At 36.0% G+C, this 21,758-nt stretch overlaps 1 protein-coding gene across 11 annotated transcripts in view; it reads left to right on the plus strand.

Moving 5' to 3' along the window:
• Positions 1-21,758, plus strand: part of Herc1 (HECT and RLD domain containing E3 ubiquitin protein ligase family member 1) — a 200,628-nt gene that overhangs the window by 30,047 nt on the left and 148,823 nt on the right. For all 11 annotated transcript variants that reach the window (XM_058573360.1, XM_058573368.1, XM_058573363.1 and 8 more), the window contains exon 2: positions 15,642-16,597. In XM_058573360.1, coding sequence (XP_058429343.1) covers positions 15,668-16,597 — 930 coding nt within the window. In that variant the 5' untranslated portion in view covers positions 15,642-15,667. The remainder of the gene's footprint in view (positions 1-15,641; positions 16,598-21,758) is intronic.

Genomic DNA, 21,758 nt, shown 5'->3' on the forward strand with positions numbered 1-21,758 from the left:
CAGAACTTTGCCCATGAGCTCATTCTCCTGCACTTGGAGAAATGCCCTTTATAAATGCCCTTATTGACATCCTTCTTTTATGAACTCTTAAGCACTGTGTACATGTATGGTGAAAAATGGGATTTAGATGACCAGTTCAGTTTTAAACATGTTGAATTTGAGATACCTTTGGAACACTTGAGTGGGTATATCATGTTGTAGCGCATATTCAGGTCTAGAGCTTAGAGAGAAAGAAATGTGTGTAGTCATTAGCATATGAGAAGTAAATAAAAGCCTTAGGTGTTCTGAGGTCCAAAAATATATATATTGAGAGAAGGAGACAGAAATGAACTGAAGACAGAATCCATGTCCACTGTGGTGTAGCCACACTGGGTATTGCTCCCTTTATATCAGTTCAGAGTAAGATAATATCTGAGTTAATGTGTATTTAATATGAATAATGAACTACATAGACTGAGATTGCTCAACTTAATTCAGCATATATTTATTGAGGTCTTCTGTGTTCTTTACCTATGCTAGTAAGCACTAGAAATATAAGGAAAATCAACTGTATTTGCCTCATCAATTTGATAGATTAATATGAGAGATTATCTGCACAGTTTTTGTTTACAACACTTATAACAAATGTGTAGGGTTTTTTTTTTTCCCCGCTTCATGCCAACCAATTCTCCAACTCTCCAGATACCAGCTGAGTATACAATTCAATTCTGATACTAACCACCCAGAGTTAGCATCAGATTTCACAGGCTTAAGGGTTTCGTCTCACAAGACTGCCCCTACTTCAAATGCCAGTCACATGTATTGACTGTCCAGGTCACCAACACTCTCACTTGACTGCATATTGGGGTTCACAAGACTACCTTCCCTCTGGTTTAATAATCTGATAAAGTGGCTCAAAGAACTAAGGAAAATGGTTTATTTCTTTTTGCTAGTTTATTATAAAGTATACAACTCAGAAACAGCCAAATAGAAGAGATGCGTAGGGCAACCTTGCAGGGGAGGGATATAGAGTTTTTGTGTTCTCTTGCAAGCTACCCTTCTAGCACCGCAATATGTTCACCAACCCAGAAGCTCTCAAAACTCTGTCTAGCTTTATTTATTAATTTGGTGGATGATCCATAATGTAGGCTCCATTGATTAGATCATTGGCTATTGATTTATTAGCTCAGGCCACAGCTTTTCTCCCTGCCTAAAGGTCTGGAGGTGGTGCAAAAAATTCTGATCCCTTTAATCACTTGTTTGGTACCTCTGGCTTCCATCCTGAGGCTATCTAAGGGCCCACCAAGAGCCACCTCATTAGTATAAAGTTGAAAGGGACTTTTATAAATACAAAAGATGCTTCTTTTACTCCTATCACTCAGGAAATTCCTAGGGTTATAAAAACTATGAGGAACCAGGGATAAAAACTAAATATATTTCTTTATTTCTTTTTTTTTTGATACCAGGGATTGAACCCAGGGACACTTAACCACTAAGACACATCCCCAGCCATTTTTTATTTTTTATTTTGAGACAGGGTCTTGCTAAGTTGCTGAGGCTGGCTTTGAACTTATGATTCTCCTGTCTGAGCTTTCTGAATCACTGGGATTACAGGCATATCCCACTGTACCTGGCTCAAATATATATCTCTTATGCTATAAATGGACATTAAACTGGTAGCCACAGAAACAGTACATAATTGTAAATTTCACAAGGTGCTGTGAAGGTTAAGTAGTGGCCGCTGAGTGAACATTTTATTTTTCTTTAATTTTCTATTTTTAAGAAAAATTATTTTTTAAATTAATTTTTTACTATTTAAGATTTTTTTCTTTTAAAAATTATTGTGAGTGAACATTTTTAAAAAAGGATTTGATCTCATGTTGGTATAGTCATGAATAGGGAAGTGACATTTAATTCACCTTGTAGGTTGAATTACTGAGTACCTAGTATGTCCCTGATAGTGGACTGTTTAAACTGAGATTTTTATGACTAGATATTAACTGGATGAAAAGAGGCTGTAAGTAGAGGGAATTGCATGTGCAAAGGTCTGGAAGAACAAAGGAGTCATGGTGCCTTCCAGGAATCAAGACTCTCCGGATACAGCCACAGAAGGAAGGGCAAGAGGGAGAGATTAGTTCCTGCCTAACTTGGCCAGAGGAGAGATTTTGTTCTTTTCAGTAAACTACTGAATACCTTCTGAAAAGTTTTTAACTGATTTCCCTAATCTAATAGGCTTCATTAATTTTATTATAGAAAATATTTAACATTTGCATAAGGGAAGAGAATATCTCCCCATACTCAGTTTTATCAATTTATGGCCACTTCTATTTCTTTGTGTCCCCATCCACTTTTCCTGCCTCTTTTTTATTTTGAAGTAAATCTCAGATATTCCAAAGGATATTAAAGCAGGGGAGGGACACAAGCAGATTTGTTTTTTTGGAATCACTTTTCTGGATAAAAGGCAAAGAAGACCCAGGCAGTCATTTAGGAGATTATTATGATGGTACAAATGAGAGATGATTATAGCTTGGATGAGGGTCCTGTAGTGAAAATGATGCTACATGGATAGATTAAGGATCATTTGTGGGGTGGTACATATCAGAAATATGCATGGTGGCCTGTCTGAAAATTCCCAAATGAAAAAGTTTAGATCTTGCTTTCCTTTAGTAGGAAAAACAGTCCAATTAATTAGCAGATATTCTGGGAAAAGATAAGGAATTGGTAGTATTTTTCTTTGGTGAGTTTTGTTTAACTCAACAGATATTACTGATTATAGTACAACATTATTAGTTTTTTCAATATCTTCTTGTTACCTAAGCATGGTATAAGCAAGTCTTCCTGCAGTCTTTTGTTTCTCTGTATTACTGGCAAAGCTTGTTTCTTTTCTCTTAAGGCCTATACCCAGGTCAGTGCTGAAAAATTATTCTTTTAAATTCCATGAAACAAGTCTTTTCCAAAAATATTTGTGTCTTGATTTAATAGTATGTTGAGCTCCTGAAACCTGCTCACAGAAATTCTCTTGTCTTATTCTGGCTCCTGTATATATTTTAGTCTTGCTTATAGTTATTCTTATTAATTTAAATACTTACCATTATTTTATAATATTTTATTGTTCTGTCATGTTCCATCTTCTCTTTCACCTCAAATCCTGTATTTTCCTGTGCTTTCAAAGCCTTAATTCCTCAATAACTCTGACCTTCATGCTGACCCATGAACATGTTTACTTTCCACCAGGAATTTTTTGGTTTACTGCTTCCTTTGGATACTTGCAACAAGGAATGTTATTATACTTAAAATTTGTAGTCACTGCTGGATGTGGTGGTATATACCTATAATCCCAGTGACTGAGGAGGCTGAGGCAGGAGGATCATGATCAGCTTCAGCAACTTAGTGAGGCCCTAAGCAATTTAGCAAGACCCTCTCTCAAAATTAAAAAAAAAAATTAAAAAGGGCTGGTGGTATAAGTTGCCCCTGGGTTCAATGCCCAGTACCAAAGGAAAAAAAAAGTGTATATTTCAGTTCGACTCTTCTAAAACTTCTGTATTTCTGCAACTGAGGTTGTATACTGGGTACAGAAATTATACGAAGAGTGAGTTATATGTTTCTGTGGTTGGGGTTATACTAATAATGATAATAACAAATACTATTTATTGAGGATTATTTATCAGAACCGAACCGAGGAAACAAAGAGTTTAAAATTTTGTTATCCATATCCATGTCACTGACTGATTGATTTCATTAACTTGTCTGAAAATTAATATGCAGTTGTGACCTAGTTCTGAAATCTGTTTTGAAAAGCAAGCTCAGCTGATATTTATAAAATTTGAGGATTTAAGAAAAAGGAGTAATATCAGATTTTGATTTGTAGAAAGATGAAGGATGAATTGGAGGCTGGGAGAAACTCATATCAGTGAGTTAAATATGGAAGCTACTGCAATGGATAGCAAAGAGAATTTTCAAATAAATTTTAGCCTAAAACACTGATTCTGGAGGGTGAAAGGAGAATTAGCAGGTGGTGCTATCTCACTTCTCCAAAGGAGATAGATGCTTTAGGGATGTAGGGGAATGGGGCACGTGTATTATGACAAGTCCCTAACCCTCAGTTATTATTTACATCCACTTATCCCAGAAGATGATGTTTCCAAAGGGTTCGAGGAGTTCCTGGAGAGAAGGCAGAATTTGATGCAGGTTTTTTTTTTTTTTTTTTTTTTTTTTTTAACATGCGTTAACTGAAAAGAATTTCAGCATGTACCAGTCAAGTCATAAGAGGTTTATTTAGGAAAGTAGACACATATTCAAGGGAGAATGGGGATCATCTCTAGAGAGATGCCTCTGAGGTAAAGCAAGGAACAAGAAAGAATGTGGGTTATCTCCATAAGGAGACACAGCATCCCCTTGGTGTGGGTGGGCTGGATTAGAGGTAGAACCATGATGGAGGTACATGGTTTTGTGCCAGTTTCCCCTTCACTTGCACATTGCCCTCAGGTTTCAAGGGCATGGTTCATAGGCACTGGCCAAGGACATGTTGCTTAGGAGTTTCAATCATTCATGGGTGCTTTCTGCATTTCAGTGGTTCATGGGCACTTTCTTTGAGACTCAGTTTCTTCCCCTTTCCCAAATTCCTATCTCACATATTGCATTTAGAATTAGTTTTTCCAGGGGGTGATATTATGGGGCAGTGAAAATAGCACTGGACTTCAGAATCTGGAAACACATGTTTAAATCCTGACTCTGCTGTTTATTTTTTGTATCATGTTGTCAGATTACTCAATTTTTTGAAATTTGTTTCATATTGTTAACAACTTTATGGATTTTTTTTTAAGGTGAAATCTTGCTGTGTTGTCCAGGTTGAACTTCATCTCTTGGGTTCAAGCTATCCTTCTACCTCAATAGCAAGGAATGTAGGCATGTAGTGATTCCTTGCCCACCCAGCTTTCTTATGGATTTTTGTACTAATTAAGTTGAAGTATCTGAGATCTATTAGATGCCCAGAAGAAGTTTGTGAATTTAAGTTTAAAATTTTAGCCTAAAATATATATATATTCATATTCAATTCTAGGAATATGGGTCAGTTGTAGAGGCCTTGGGTTCAATCCCTAGTGCCAAACACACACATACACACACACATTCATATTCTCTCTCTCTCATTCATATATTATTAAATGAAGCTAATTCATTTAAAATTTGCATATGTAGCCAGATATGGTGGCACATACATATATATAATCCCATTTATTACAGAGGCTGATGCAGGAGGATTGTAAGTTTGAGGACAGCCTGGGCAATTTAGCAAAATTTAAAAAGGGGGCTGGGGATATGGTTCTGTTCAGGAGGCTCTGATTTAAGGACCCCGTTTCCCTACCCCACCTCAAATGCAGATATGACTGTTAGAAAATATAGTAGGCTGATAAGAACAGATACTACACTTGAATAGAGAAAGCAATCATGAAATTCATATGGAAAAATAAAAGACCCAGAATAGCAAAAACAATGCTAAGCAGGAAGTGTGAATCAGGCGGTATAGCGATACCAGACTTCAAACTATACTACAGAGCAATAGTAACAAAAACAGCATGGTACTGGTACCAAAACAGGCGTGTGGACCAATGGTACAGAATAGAGGACACAGAAACCAATCCACAAAACTACAACTATCTTATATTTGATAAAGGGGCTAAAAGCATGCAATGGAGGAAGGATAGCATCTTCAACAAATGGTGCTGGGAAAACTGGAAATCCATATGCAACAAAATGAAACTGAATCCCTTTCTCTCGCCATGCACAAAAGTGAATTCAAAATGGATCAAGGAACTTGATATCAAATCAGAGACGCGCCGTCTGATAGAAGAAAAAGTTGGCTACGATCTACAGTCGGTGGGGTCGGGCTCCAAATTCCTCAATAGGACACCCATAGCACAAAAGTTAATAACTAGAATCAACAAATGGGACTTACTCAAACTAAGAAGTTTTTTCTCAGCAAAAGAAACAATAAGAGAGGTAAATAGGGAGCCTACATCCTGGGAACAAATCTTTACTCCTCACACTTCAGATAGAGCCCTAATATCCAGAGTATACAAAGAACTCAAAAAATTAGACAATAAGAGAACAAACAACCCAATCAACAAATGGGCCAAGGACCTGAACAGACACTTCACAGAGGAGGACATACAGTCAATCAACAAGTACATGAAAAAATGCTCAACATCTCTAGCTGTCAGAGAAATGCAAATCAAAACCACCCTAAGATACCATCTCACTCCAGTAAGATTGGCAGCCATTAGGAAGTCAAACAACAACAAGTGCTGGCGAGGATGTGGGGAAAAGGGTACACTTGTACATTGCTGGTGGGACTGCAGATTGGTGCAGCCAATTTGGAAAGCAGTATGGAGATTTCTTGGAAAGCTGGGAATGGAGCCACCATTTGACCCAGCTATTCCCCTTCTCGGTCTATTCCCTAAAGACCTAAAAAGAGCATGCTACAGGGACACTGCTACATCGATGTTCATAGCAGCACAGTTCACAATAGCAAGACTGTGGAACCAACCTAGATGCCCTTCAATAGACGAATGGATAAAAAAAATGTGGCATTTATACACAATGGAGTATTACTCTGCATTAAAAAAATGACAAAATCATAGAATTTACAGGGAAATGGATGGCATTAGAGCAGATTATGCTAAGTGAAGCTAGCCAATCCCTAAAAAACAAATGCCAAATGTCTTCTTTGATATAAGGAAAGTAACTAAGAACAGAGTAGGGACGAAGAACAGGAGAAGAAGATTAACATTTAACAGGGATGAGAGGTGGGAGGGAAAGGGAGAGAGAAGGTAAATTGCACGGTAATGGAAGGAGACCCTCAGGGTTATACAGTGGAGGGGGTAGAGAGAGAGGAGGGGAGGGGAGGGGAGAGGTGGGGAGGGGGGAGGGTGGACGATGGGAAAGGCAGCGGAGCACAACAGACACTAGTATGGCAATTTGTAAATCAATGGATGTGTAACTGATGTGAATCTGCAATCTGTGTATGGGGTGAAGGTGGGAGTTCATAACCCACTAGAATCAAAGTGTGGAATATGATATGTCAAGAAATTTGTAATGTTTTGAACAACCCACAATAAAAAATTAAAAAAAAAAAAAAAAAAAAAAAAAAGAAAATATAGTAGGTAACAAATGGACTTAAGTGATATTATCCTTTAGTAGTAGGCTGTTTAGTTTAAAAAAAAAATCAGTTCTTTCTATGTTTACCCGTGATTCAAATGAGTCATAATTTATCTTTGGATTAATTCAAAATAGAAACCTTTGTGAATCAAGCCTAGTACTTAATGGGGAAAAGAAAGGGCTTGGTTTCAGTTCTTTTGAAGTTGATGTTTTCTGTTTGATTGAAAGTAAAATTAAATAAGTGACTTCTAAATTCCAAGTAAGTGTTAATTTTCTTACATTAAACTAATATTTCCTGTCAGTTTTATTTCCATTTACTTCTCTAAATTTTCAGCCCTAGCTCCCATCAACTGTCATGCATGTTTCTATAATTGCTTTTATTGGATATTTTAAAATTGTCTTTAATCTTCATGTATTTTTTACTCTACTTCCAAAAAGTGATAGAAGTAAACATAAGTTTAACAAAACCATTTTAAGAAGAATCTTTAGTGACTAAGATAATTGGCCCTTTTTTCTTCTGTAAAATTTTAGAACTGTAAAGCAGAAATTTGTACTTTAAAACTTGATTGCTACATTTTTTAGTTTTGTAATTTGTGAGTTTGTCATTTTAATTTTCAAAAGGAAATGGAATGATTATTCCTTTACTTTTTTTCCCCCCATCTTTAAACTGCTGATGAAGAGAAGAGTGGGGAGGAAATGTTCTTAGCTGTTTCAGGATAATAGTGTGGTATCTTGTACTGGAGTTTCCCTTTCAGTAGATGTAGGAAATATGAACCATTATTCTGAATGGAAACACACCATGTAATATGCTGAAAAATGTCAAAATTGTAGGAGCCTTATTTTTTAGATCAGTTCTAGGGAGGGTAATGGTTTTGTCTAAGGTACTTTTTTTTTTTTTTTTGCTATTAGAACCTTAATTTCCTGGGGCTGTTTTCTATACCTGTCTTTCCATTTTTATTCATGATATTAAGCATCTTATGTTTTGACTTTTTGTTTTGTTTTTGGTGGTGTTGGGTATCAAACCTTAGGCCTGACATGGTAGGCAAGGACTCTACCGCTAAGCTGCACTCCCAATCCTTCCTTCCTTTCTTTTTTTTTTTTTTATCTTTCCCTATTAATTCATTAGGTTAACTGATTGTATTCATTTTTTTTTTTTACCAAAGAATCATATTTTTGAGATTTAGATATTCTTTTATTTTTGGAGTTTTCTAATTCACTAATTTCTGTATCTTTTTCCTTTCTTAAAGTTAATTTTGTTGTTTTTCTGATTCTTTGTTGAGTTATTAATCCATTTATTTCTTACTAAGACATGAAGTATTTGTCTTTGTGTATTTCTTTGAGTAAAATTTGGCAGTTTTGTTGAATGTGATACTGCTTTTATTATAATTTTCTAGATAATATGCACTATCTTTTTCCTCTCCCCTCTTTGCCTACGAAACTATTTAAAGGAGTTAGTTCCAAGATATGTCTTTTTGATTTGTTTTGGTTTTCTTCTTTTTTAAAAAATAGTGTTTTAAAAGAATGTTTGCAGATATTACATGTATATGAAATTCAAAAGATTATGAAGTGGAGAATGACTCTTTCCTACCCCAACTCTGACTAACCCAAGTAGTTTTCTGAAGGCAACAGTGTTCCCATTTTTTATTTTTTGTATCTTACCAGAGTTTATTTATGAACATATGTGCATTTACAAACATATATAAATATATAAATTCTTTTTGAGAAAATATGTTGCTATATCTAAAGTGTTATACTAGACACAAGTCTATTTTTTCTTTTCCTACTTAATAGTATATCTTAGAGAGATTTGATATTATTTTTTATACTTTCTAGATTCACCACTTTGTGTTAGAATTATGATCTAAATTGTGCACATATTTTGGAATTTTTTTGTTGAATATAGTTAATTTGAGAAGATTTTCCACTAGTACTTACAAAGAAGATATTTTAGGATATTCATAATTTTTTATTTATTTATTTATTTTTTAAATTTTTTATTGTGGGTTGTTCAAAACATTACAAATTTCTTGACATATCATATTCCACACTTTGATTCAAGTGGGTTATGAACTCCCACCTTCACCCCATACACAGATTACAGAATCACATCAGTTACACATCCATTGATTTACAAATTGCCATACTAGTGTCTGTTGTGCTCCGCTGCCTTTCCCATCCTCCACCCTCCCCCCTCCCCACCTCTCCCCTCCCCTCCCCTCCTCTCTCTCTGCCTCCTCCACTGTATAACCCTGAGGGTCTCCTTGTATTACCATGCAATTTCCCTTCTCTCTCCCTTTCCCTCCCACCTCTCATCCCTGTTAAATGTTAATCTTCTTCTCCTGCTCTTCATCCCTACTCATAATTTTTTAGATTAGCCTTATCAATTTGGAGTACATGGATGACTCTAATACATTTATGAAATCTTTGAATGTTTGCTCATATGAATATGTGTGTAAGAATTTTATTCTTGGGGGAGTCAGGGTACACATCTTTCATCAGAATTTCGTAGGGACCCATGGTATACCATAGACCAGTGGTTTAAATACTATTGTATTTTATTTGCTTAATTTGTTAAGCACTTAAGTCTCTGTTACTATGGTTGCCACTCACATTTTCTGTGGTTTCTGCTTCATTATATTTCATTATTATGCTTGTACATAAAGGTTTGTGACAGTTATATCTTAGTAGTGATTTGTTTCATCATTACCAAGTAGCTTTTTATATCCCTTTTATTCCTAATAGGTAATAGGTTTTTTTTAATACCTTTATTTCACTTATTTATTTTTATGTCGTGCTGAGGATCGAACCCAGGGTGTTGCACGTGCGAGGTGAGACCTACTGCTGAGCCACAACCCCAACCCCTAATACTTTTTCTTGTTTACATTTTCTTGCAATATTGCTACCCTATATTTTATGTTTAGCATTTCTAAAGCACTTGTTTTATATCTCCTGTAAATAGAATACATATTTTAAATAATATGATTTACTTATTAGATTTATTGTAGCAGAGGATTATAAACTTTGGACAATAGCTACCTGAATATATGTTTGTTCAGATAATATATAGCTTACTATTACTATTGTTGTTATTATTTGGTATCAAGTTTTGTCTTTTAGGTTTTTGATTTATTATTACTATTATATCACTAATTTTCTCTTCTGTTTGATCTCTTCTGCTATTGAAGCTATTATTATTTAAATTTTGTTTAGTGTATTTTTCAGCAGAAGGATTTCTGTGTGTATGTGTGTATGTGTGTTTAATAAGAGACAGGGTTTAGCTAAAGTTGCTGTCTTCAAACTTAAGATCCTCTTGTCTTAACTTTCTGAGTAGTTGTGTCTTAAGGCTTCCACACCTGGCTTTGATTTTTTTTTTTTTTAATTCGTTTTCATCTCTTTGTTAAGTTTCTCCGTTGAAGCGTCTCTGGGTTCTCTTGAAGATTTTTGAGTTGTCTTAAAACAGCTGTTTTGAATTCTCCACCTGAGTTTGCCTACGTTGGTTATTATTGGTCATTTTTAGCACCTTATTAGGTGAGGTCACAGGTCCATGAAAGTTTTAAGTCTTGTTGGTATGTGATATTGTGCATTGAAGGATTAGGTATTCAGATTTTCAGAATCTGGTTTTTGTGCTAGTTTTTCTGAGCCTGCGGTCACTTCTGCTGTTTCAGCAATAGGTGGTGCCCTAAGTCCACTTGGTACAAGTGGTCTGTTGGTGATCAATATTTCAGCACTAGGGCGCAACCCCAATCTGAGGGTGGTGTATTATTCAGCATGAATTGTTTGTCCTCACGAACCTCTCTCTGGGGCAAGGGCAGGCCTAAAAATATTGTCCATCATTACTGGTCTATGGTCAGGAACTATGGAATTCCACCTGGCTCTGGGCAGAATCTCTGTGAAGGGACCAACCCATCTCCTGTGGCCATGAATACCTTAATACTGTTTTATATCCTTAGCTCACAGTTTGCCAAGACCAGTGCAGCATTGGGTAGGATCAATGCTATGGGCTGCCTACTGCTGAGGTGCACTCATGACCCAAAACTGCTACAGCCAGCCGCAAGTGATGCTGACTGGAATAGAAGTCTGATAGACTGGGGCCACATGGCTCTACCTGACAGTAGGGCTGTTGCAGAGACTCCATGTGTGGGCATTGGTCTGGGGATGGGGACCATTAGGATCTGCTCAGTATTAAGTTTCACTAATCTAGCACTGATTTTCAAGACAAAGTCCTATGCTTATCCTGTCCTACCACCAACAAGTGGAAATTTGTTTCATGCTATGCAAGCTGTAGTTGGGGTAGTGCTGGAGAAGACAATTCCTTAGTCACTGAGTTGTATGCTAAGCTGAGTCACACCTGAGTCTCACAAATACAAGGACCTGCAAAATCTCAGGGGTTCACCTTGGCCTGTGCTGCACCTGGGTGATGATGCAGGCCAAAATCCAAGTCTTTTCTATCACGATGCAGGTCTCTGCCCGTTACTGAGGCAAGTCTCAAACTCCATCTGTAAGCACTGGTTTTGGGATAGATGTGCTGCCTAATTTGGTAGAGAGTCCCTTCCAAGCCAAAGGTAACTCTGAGCTGTTTCACACCTTAGCATTTAGGGAGTGGTGTGTCTCAGACCCACAACAAGGCTGGAAGCAATGCAAGCCAAAACTATTCTATCTCACTTATGAGCAGATTTAGCCTGACTCTGAGGCAGATATAGAGTCTGTGACTGAAAACTTAGGCTTCAGTATAGGCCTTTGTATTTTGTCTGATGCTGGGTCTTACTGTGGTAGGCCTTCAAGGCAGAGTCTTGAGCTCCAAGGCAAAGAGCTTTTTGCCCTTCTTTCCAGTAAGTGGATATCCAGTACTTCCCTCTCTGCTGCTTGAGGTGGTAGCAGTCCTTTGGCTATCTGGGTAACATAGTTCCATGGACTCAGTCTGCAGGTATGGGCCTAGAGCAGGAATTGTGAGATTTCACTATGGGTATTGGATTTCAAGTCTAAGGACTGGACTTTATTCTCCCTTCCCTAAGCCAGAAGCATCTCTTTCCACACTGCTTGGGTTGTGGGAGTGGGTTACATGGGCAATTCTTTCCTTCCTGCCTTTTTCAGTGTGTCTTTTTTTTTTTTTTTAAATTATACTAAAACTAGGTACTATGATCTCTCACCTAGCTTCCTTAGTTCTTCTAAAGGTAGTTTGGTGAATAGCTGTTCAAATTGGTATGTCTGTGGGAAGACGGCTGCTAGAGAATCTTCCTTGGCCACCATCTTGCTCCAGCTCTTTGATGCCAGGGTAATTATTTTGCCCTTTTGAGTTAGTTCATCTTTTTGCTTAGAGGCCTTGAGGATTTTGTCTATGTCTTTGAAATCTAATATGTGTGTGTGTGTGTGTGTGTGTGTGTGTGTATAGCTATACTAGGGTTTGAACCTTGGGCCTCCCACATGCTAACAAGCACTCTACCTCTGAGCTATATCCCCAGCTCTTTTTATTTTTGAGACAGGGTCTTGCTAAGTTGCCCAGCTTGCCTTGAACTTGTGATCTTTCTACCTCAGCCTCCCATGTAACTAGGAATATGGTATGCACCACTGTGCCTGGTGAAATCCCATATTTTTATTAGGCTTGTCTTGGAGTTGATTAGTCTTGGTTAACTTTCTCAGATAATATTTTCCCCCAGGAGCTAGGTTCAAATTCAGGGCCTCATGCTCAGCAAGTACCACTGAGCTACCCAGTCCTTCCAGGTACTCTGTGAACCCTTAATATATTTATTCAGAAATTTTTCTAGTTTTGAAAGTTTTCTTGGATTGTAGTTTTAAAATCAGTTCTGTTTTTGTTATTCTTCTTTAATGTAATCTAATACAGGTTGAACATCCCTAATCTGAAAATCTGAAATTCCAAATGTTCCAAAATTTGAAGCTTTTTGAGAGCCAACATGATGTTACAAGTGGAAAATTTACACCTAAACACGTTTGATAGATTTTGGTCAAAATGCAGGCATGCTAAAAATCTTGCAAAAATTATCTTCATCTGTATAAGATGTATATGGAACAAAATAATTTTTTGTTAAGACTTGGGTCCCATTTCCAAATATCTTATTTCCAGAATCTGAAAAAATCAGAAGTGCTTATGATCCCAAGCATTTTGAATAAAGGATATTCAACCTGAAAAAATAAATATTTTCTCTTCTTTGTCTTCTGTTTCCACTTCTTTCTCTCTGACCCATTTTATTTTTCTTTATGTTATTGAACTTGAATCCATATCTCCTTAACTGCTCTACTTTTCAGAGGCTTTCTGCTTATATCAGTTTTCCTCTCTGCAATTTCCTCTTCTCTGGAGTCATGATTCCAGTTACCCTTGTTGCTTCAACAACTCTCTAGTGCCTTTACATGGACTACAGTTACCTGTCCTTTGTAGTTATTCTTGGCCAGAGCTTTGATCTGTCCCCAGACTATACAATCCTAGTTAGAAGAGATGTCTTACTTAGATTTTAAAAGCCCCATCAGCCTGTTTTATTAGAATAGATTTTAGTGGGGTATGGAATAAAAGTTGGCAGGGAGACCAGTTAGGATGCTCTTTCAGTGACCTTGGTGGTAGCAATGGAGGGTGAGAATTGTTTTGGATTCTAGATAGATTTTAAAAATAGAGCTCACTAATTGAGTATAGGAAAGGAAGGAATCAGTGACAGCCCCTAGATCTAAGAATCTTAGAAGGATAAAATTGCTATTTATCGAGATGGGAAAGTCTAGGAGGAACAGGTTTGGGCAGTGATGGTGGTAGTGGTGGATCAGGAGTTCAGATTTTAATATGTAGAGTTTGAGATGCTTTTTTGTTTGCTATCCTTATGGAGAGGTAAAGTGCACAATTGTGTAGGTGAATTAAGCAAAAGGTATGGGTTGGAGATACAAGGATCAACTATGTAAAGATCTTGGCACTGGGACAATGAAAGCGAGAAGAAAAGTGGATGAAAAAAGGAAACAATTTTTTTTAATACTTTCTTTTTAGTTGTGGTTGGACACAATACCTTGATCTTATTTATTTATTTATTTTTATGTGGTGCTGAGGATCAAACCCAGGGCCTCGCCTGTGCTAGGCGAGCACTCTACCGCTGAGCCACAACCCCAGCCTGGAAACAATTTTTAATAGAATAAGACTTGGTGTCAAAATTGCCTCTAAGGAAATAAACAAGGATGACCCCTTCAAAAATAAATAAGGAAAAAAGCAAGCATTGCTCAGTGATGGAGTACTTGATTAATATATGGATCCCTGAGTTTGATCCACAGCACTACCAAAGGAAAAAAACAAAACAAAAATCAGAAACACCTATGTAAGATTGAGGGTTTGATGATACTAATCATAAAAAGTTGTGAATTTGAGTGGATGATTCATGCATTTGAGAAGTACCCATTAAAGAAACCAGATATTTGAGAAAGAATCTCTATAAAATAAGAGCAAAGAAAGATATTTGTCAATAAAATATAAAGGTGATAATTGAAAGGTGATAATTGATAGCTGGAAAATACTGATTTTTCAGGTATCCCCAAAGAAAACTGACTTTCTCTCACCTTCATTATTCCTAATTGTTATTTTTAAAAATGTAACTTAAACACGTTGATGATAATGCCTGAAGGAAAATGACCCAGGACACACAAAAAACAAATAAAAAATACGGAGACGACTGCACAAAATAGTTCATAGTGGTAGGTTCAAAAATTGTATTCTTCCTAATTCTTGGAATATGCCAAGTTTGTTTGATTGTTTATGTAAGTTCACCCTTCTTTTACTAGAAAGTGAAAATAAAATACTTTTTTTAAAAAAGAAAAAAAATTGGGAGTAATCAGTTATGTAGAATCTACTCTTATACTGATAGTGAGATCAGAATCCAAAGGGAAAAGGTATATCTGAAGAAATCACTATTTTTAAAAATAAATTTCAAAAAATTTTAGAATTTTAGATTTTTAAAAAAGTTGCAAAGATTATATGCAGAGAGATTCCATAGCCCTTCATCCATTTCCTCCTGTGTTAGTCAACTTTTTGTTGCTGTGACAAAATACTTGATAAAATCAACTTAAGGGAAAAAAGATTTACTTTGGCTCATGGTTTCAGAGTTTCATTCCACAATCAACTGGTTCTATTTTTTCTGGGCCTGTGGCAAGGCAGGAAGCACGTGACAGAACAGAGTTGCTCATCTCAAGCACTTGAGAAATATAGAAAGGAAGGGTCCAGGGACAAAAATTATAACTTTCAAAGGCATCTCCCCAGTTATTTACCTCTTGCAACCCTGCCCTACCTCTTACAGTTTCCCACCATTTCCCAGTAGTGCCACCAGCTAGGGACCAAGTCTTGAGCCTTTGGAGACATTACAGATCCAAACCATTAACATTCCCTAATGTTAATGTCTTATATAACCTAAATACTAACATTGTTATTTCACCAGTTTGAAATCAGTAATTGTAATGTAAGATGGAAATTTAGAAACATTTTATAAATTATCCATATATGTTTTTGAGTGTTTTCTCTTCTCCCTTTATAGAACTAATGGCTGAGGAATAAATCAAGATGGCAACTATGGTTCCACCAGTGAAATTGAAATGGCTAGAACATCTGAACAGCTCCTGGATTACAGAGGACAGTGAATCTATTGCTACAAGAGAAGGAGTTGCTGTCCTGTATTCTAAACTGGTGAGCAATAAGGAAGTAGTACCTTTGCCCCAGCAAGTTTTATGCCTCAAAGGACCACAGTTGCCAGACTTTGAACGTGAATCTCTTTCAAGTGATGAACAGGACCATTATTTGGATGCCCTTCTTAGCAGCCAACTAGCACTAGCAAAGATGGTATGTTCGGATTCTCCATTTGCTGGGGCACTTCGAAAACGACTGCTTGTACTACAGCGTGTCTTTTATGCACTTTCTAATAAATACCATGACAAAGGCAAAGTGAAACAGCAGCAGCATTCTCCGGAGAGCAGCTCTGGTTCAGCAGATGTCCATTCCGTTAGTGAACGTCCTCGGTCAAGCACTGATGCACTTATAGAAATGGGTGTTCGAACTGGTCTAAGTCTATTATTTGCACTTCTGAGACAGAGTTGGATGATGCCTGTGTCAGGACCTGGTCTCAGTCTTTGCAATGATGTTATTCATACTGCAATTGAAGTTGTGAGCTCTTTGCCACCGCTATCTTTAGCAAATGAAAGCAAGATTCCTCCTATGGGCTTGGACTGCTTATCACAAGTAACAACATTTCTTAAAGGAGTAACTATTCCGAATTCTGGGGCAGACACTTTAGGTCGTAGATTAGCTTCTGAGTTACTGCTTGGTTTAGCAGCTCAGCGAGGCTCTTTGCGGTATCTTCTTGAATGGATAGAAATGGCTTTGGGGGCTTCAGCGGTTGTAAATACCATGGAGAAAAACAAACTACTATCAAGCCAGGAAGGAATGATCAGCTTTGACTGCTTTATGACTATATTAATGCAGATGAGGCGTTCTTTGGTACGTACTGAAAATGTTAATGTAAAGATTTGTAACATTTTTTGTAAAAGTCAACCTCATTTTTAATGAATTATTGATAGTAGAGAATGATTTCAGATTTTGGTATTGTTATGTTAATTAAATATTTTGTACTTTGTGTGAAGAAATTTTTATACATGTTAACAGGGACAGATCAGCTAATATGACCACTGGACCATCACTAGTTTGTAGTTTTATTTTATGACTTCTTATGTGAATTTGGAAAATTCATCAAACAAACACTTCTTTGTGTTTTAGTAAACTTACATGTAAATCTTGGCTAGTGAATATGGAGGTCTTTTGAAAGCATCTTCAATTTCACCCTTCCCAGTTTTTATTAATCATCTACTGTATGCTAGGTATTAGTCTAGGCCCTGGGAATACAGCCCTGAGGATATACAGTTTTTGCCTTCATAGAGCTAACAGCCAAGTAGGACGTCATACAATAAATATATAATTTCAGGTAGTGAGAAGTTCGTAAGGGAAGAAAAGGGAACAGAGAGTGATAGGATCAAGGCAGAGGTTGAGAGGGGAAAGATATGGTACTTTAGTTAATGTGGTCATGGAAGGATTCTCTGGGTTGTGGCATTTGAGTAGAGACCTGCATGAAGGGGAGTGATGACCTAAGCAAAAGTCTATGAAAAGTGTGTGCTGTTAGAGGAAATTAATTACTTGACCATCACAACCTTGGATACCATATTAAAGAACAAACAACAAAATACAGTGTGATCAATTTCAACAATTTTTAAGACTGAAATGTAATAATTTTGTGAAACCAAGAATAGAAATTTGAGTTTTAAAATACTAATACAGGATATTAAGATTCAAAAACTTATAAGCTGATTTAATTTCACTTAGGTTATGTTGATTGTGTGTGTGTGTGTGTGTGTGTGTATTAGTGTTACTGGAGATTGAACCTTGCATATGTTAGATAAGTGCTCTACCACTGAATAACATCCTCAGCCTTCCTTCCCCTGCCTTATGTCTTGCTAGGTTGCTCAGGCTGGTCTCAAACTTGGCAGTCCTGCCTCAGCCTCCTGAGTAGCTGTGATTGATCAGTCTTTTTGGTGTCCTTTATTACCAAATGTCAACTAACAAATTTATTTAGTTAAGATAGTTAAAAATGCCACTTGTAGATTATATGTTTACATTTCAAGTCTTTTCCCTGTCTAAACAAGTACAACACAAAGCTTTTGGATTAACAGAAATGTTTGACAAGAACAATTATGTTGAATTTATTTTCAAAGCAGGGACATTTAAATTCTTACCTGGCTTATTGGTTTTGCATCTATGAACTGAACTGTAAATATCAGGTTTGTTTGTTTGTTTTATACAATTTTTTCTTTTAAAATTAATTTCTCATAAATAACTACTTGAAAATTTTGGATTATAAGATTTACAAAAATTTCAGTTATGCCTCCTACCCCCATATTAGGGATTGAACTTAGGGGCACTTTACTACTAAGCTACATTTTCAACCTTTTTATTTTTTATTTTGAGACAAGGTCTCTCCAAGTTGCTGAGACTGGGCTCAAACTTGTGATCCTCTTGCCTTAGCCTCCCATCTTGCTGGGCTTACAGGGGCATGAAAATTTGAATTTTGTAATATAAATAAAAAGACAAGAAAAGTGTGCTTTTGGGGGGTTAGGGAGTGCTGACAAAGATCCTATGGTCTTCATTTAAGGTGAAAACCTAGAGCACAAGAATGCAATGACTAAAGTAGAAAAAGTCTTCAGCTAATAACTGAGGGGAAGTAGTTAGACCTCTGTGTTATTCAATATTTAAATCTCACAATTTGTTTTTCTAATTTTGTTTTCTGATTGTTACTACTTTCTTGTAACCTTCTTTTACTTTATACTGCTTTTAAATCTGTAATATCATTTAACAACCTAGATAATATTATCTACTCATAATCACATATTAATTTCTCATTTTGTAGGCTTCTTATTTTACATTGTCTGTTACAAAAAAGTTATTAATTATTTCACAGTATAGTTACATGATTATATACTTGGCTATGGTATATTTCCTTCTGGAACAAAATGCTAGATAACTTGAGTCAGAGACTTCTTCCCCACCTTACTTTCTAAAGCTTTATCTTATAATATTGTTCTTTAGTAAGAAGTGTGTACTCCAGGACACGAGATTACTTTCCACAATATCTGTTTAGTCTCATTGTCTTTTCAGTTCTTCTTTTTTTCTTATTTTGCGTTTTATTTTTTTGCAGTTCTGGAGATTGAACATAGGACCTCTTGTATGCTAGGCAAGTGCTCTACCACTGACTGAGCTTTACCCTAGCTATCTTTTAGCATTTTGAAATAGGCTTGCATGCATATCTACGATGATGGTTTAAATTTCTCTAAGAAATCTTTATAGTAAATATATAAACTTACATATATAATGTGTTTTATTCTTCATTTAATTACCTATACTATCTCATCCCCCCACCTTTTTTTTTTCTTTTGCTTTTATGTACTGTTCTCTACTACCTGATGTAAGAAAGGAAGAGAATCTTTTCTCAGCCCCTACTACTCTACTACCCATCAGGTGTTTTATATGTATGGTCTCATTCGATTATCATGTGTAGTACATATTAGTTACCCTGATCTTGAAGATAAAGCAACTCTGTAAGCTTGGATTTACACCTCTGTTGAGCAGCAACATAACATGCACTTCTGATTTTAAGCCCTTTGTAGGTCAGACATTAGTAATTCTTTACAACCCTGAGTGTCTGCAAAGCCTGTGCTTTTTAAAACTATTCTGTGAGTTTTTACCCTGTCATGGTAAATCAATGTTTTTTTTTCCACAAATGCTAACCTTAAAACAGATTTAAATATAATAAACTAATTTTATTGGTGGATTTCAAGTTTTCTCTGCACTTGGCCTCTCATTCCTTGACTAAATACCAAATGTACCTACTCAGGAGTCAACTCCTTTCTGCCCTCCAAGGGCATACATATATAGCTATAAGGTCATATACATCTATAAGGGCCCTTATAGAGCCAAGGGTACCTTAGAAAACTGGATTGCTTTTTTCAGAATTTAGGATCTACTCTGGGGAAGAATCTTTTTTGTTTGGTTTAGTTTGGCTCTTTCAAAGTCATTTCAGGCCTGCAATAGATAGAATCTTAGTTAAATCTGTGAGACTGGTTTTAGGGGAAAGGAATTTTTTTTTTAATTGAATTTTGTATTAGTTATTCCCCCTTGCATGGTAAGTGATAGAGTATGATGTTCTTGGTCTTCAGAGCTCATGTTTGTTTGTTTTTGATTACTGGGGGGTACTTTATCAGTAAGCTACATCCCTAGCCATTTTCATTTTTTATTTTAAGATAGGATCTTGAAAGTTGCTGAGGCTAACCTCAAACTTGCAATCCTATCAGCCTCCTGAGCTTTTGGGGTTACAGGCGTGTACCATGGTGCCCAGCAAAGCTCGTGTTTCTTAATCTTTATTGTTTAGTCTGAAAACTCTGGAAATATGGAGAGCCTCTCCTGATATACTAGATCCCAGCCTGATCTGATTGTCTCTGCCTTTCTTTTTCTTTTTTTTTCCTCTCTTATCTCCTTTCTCTCTTTCTCTCCCCTCTTCCTTCCTTCTTTGTTTTCTTTTTTGATCCTGAGAATTGAACTCAGAGGCACTTTGTCACTGAACTATATACTCAGACCTTTTTATTTTTAGATAGGGTCTTGAATTTTAGATTGGCCTTGAATTTACTATCTCCCACCTCAGCTTCCTCAGTTGAATGACTGGGACAGGATTTGTCTCCAAGCTAGAACTTAGAGGGTGGGGCAAATAACTCCCACTTGAGTACCTCGAACAAGGCCTAGCAAAGATAAATTTAATTTGTAAATTTTATTTAAATATGTGATTCTTTTCCCCCCAATCTTTAAACTGTTTATGATTAAAATTTCTTTATGTTGACCTTGACTGCCAGTGCTTCAAAATTCAAAATCTGGAAAGATGAAGCTAATTCTTTATAAATTGCTTCATAATTGTTTTTGATAGTCATCTGAAGTACACAAATATAGAAATTTAAGAGAATTTATTAAATAAACTTAAAGATGGATCAGATTTTAAAAGTATAGCTTTGAGTTAAAACACATGGGAATCATGGGGGGAAATACTCCATTATAACAGAGAAATATAATAATTGCTAATGGATGCAATACATCGCAGACTGCAAATTTTCTCATGAAATATGTCATTTTAGTTCTTGTAAAAATGAGTAACATAGATCGAAACTTCCGTTTTATACTGAAAAAAGTAAGATCAAAAGAGTTTTAAGTGAATATCCTAAAATAACTCTCAGAACCAGGACCCTAATTGAGGTCTCTTGGTTACTGCTCTGCCTAGATACACTATCTAGGTGAAGAGAAGTTGAATACATAGTTAAAAACAAACATATAGGGGCTGGGTATGTGGCTCAAGCGGTAGCGCGCTCGCCTGGCATGCACGGGACACTGGGTTCAATCCTCAGCACCACATAAAAATAAAAAATAAAGATGTTGTGTCCACCGAAAACTAAAAAATAAATATTAAAAAAATTCTCTCTCTCTCTCTTACAAAAAAAACCCCCAAAAAACCAAACATATAAATAAAAACAACAAACATAAATTAATAATAATAGTAATATCAACTGTATTGAACAGCAAGCCCAAACAATTTTTAAAATATTTTTGCTGTTTGGCAAAATGTCTGCAATTTTCAAAAGTTTTGTTACATAAAAAACCTAATTAAATAGGCCAAAATAATATGAACATAGTTCTTTCTTTTAGATAATAAAATATAACACAAAGAATGCAAATAACTTTTAAAATAAAATAATTTTTAATGTTGAAGAAGTGGTTCAAGAATTCATAATTTTAAAAAATATTCCTTTTCTTTATTCCACAAAGCAAAATCATACTGTGCCTTGTAAATGTGATTTTCTCTCTCTCTAAAGGAGGAAAAACAGTGGAAATTATTGTTATATCATTTAGCAATTTTTTATATTGTTCTTAATTATGAGGCTTGAATTTTTAACTACATATTTGATTCTTACTCTTCGCTACCCACATGTTTGTGTAGGCATACACAAAATTCTCAACTTACATTTAAAAAAGAATAGAGGAAAAGATAAAGTTACTTATAATATCAGTGTACATC

Source organism: Marmota monax, unplaced genomic scaffold, assembly GCF_021218885.2.
Source record: "Marmota monax isolate L192 unplaced genomic scaffold, Marmota_monax_Labrador192_F-V1.1 WCK01_AAM20220418_F8-fsc00078, whole genome shotgun sequence".
Taxonomy (NCBI): Eukaryota; Metazoa; Chordata; class Mammalia; order Rodentia; family Sciuridae; genus Marmota; species Marmota monax.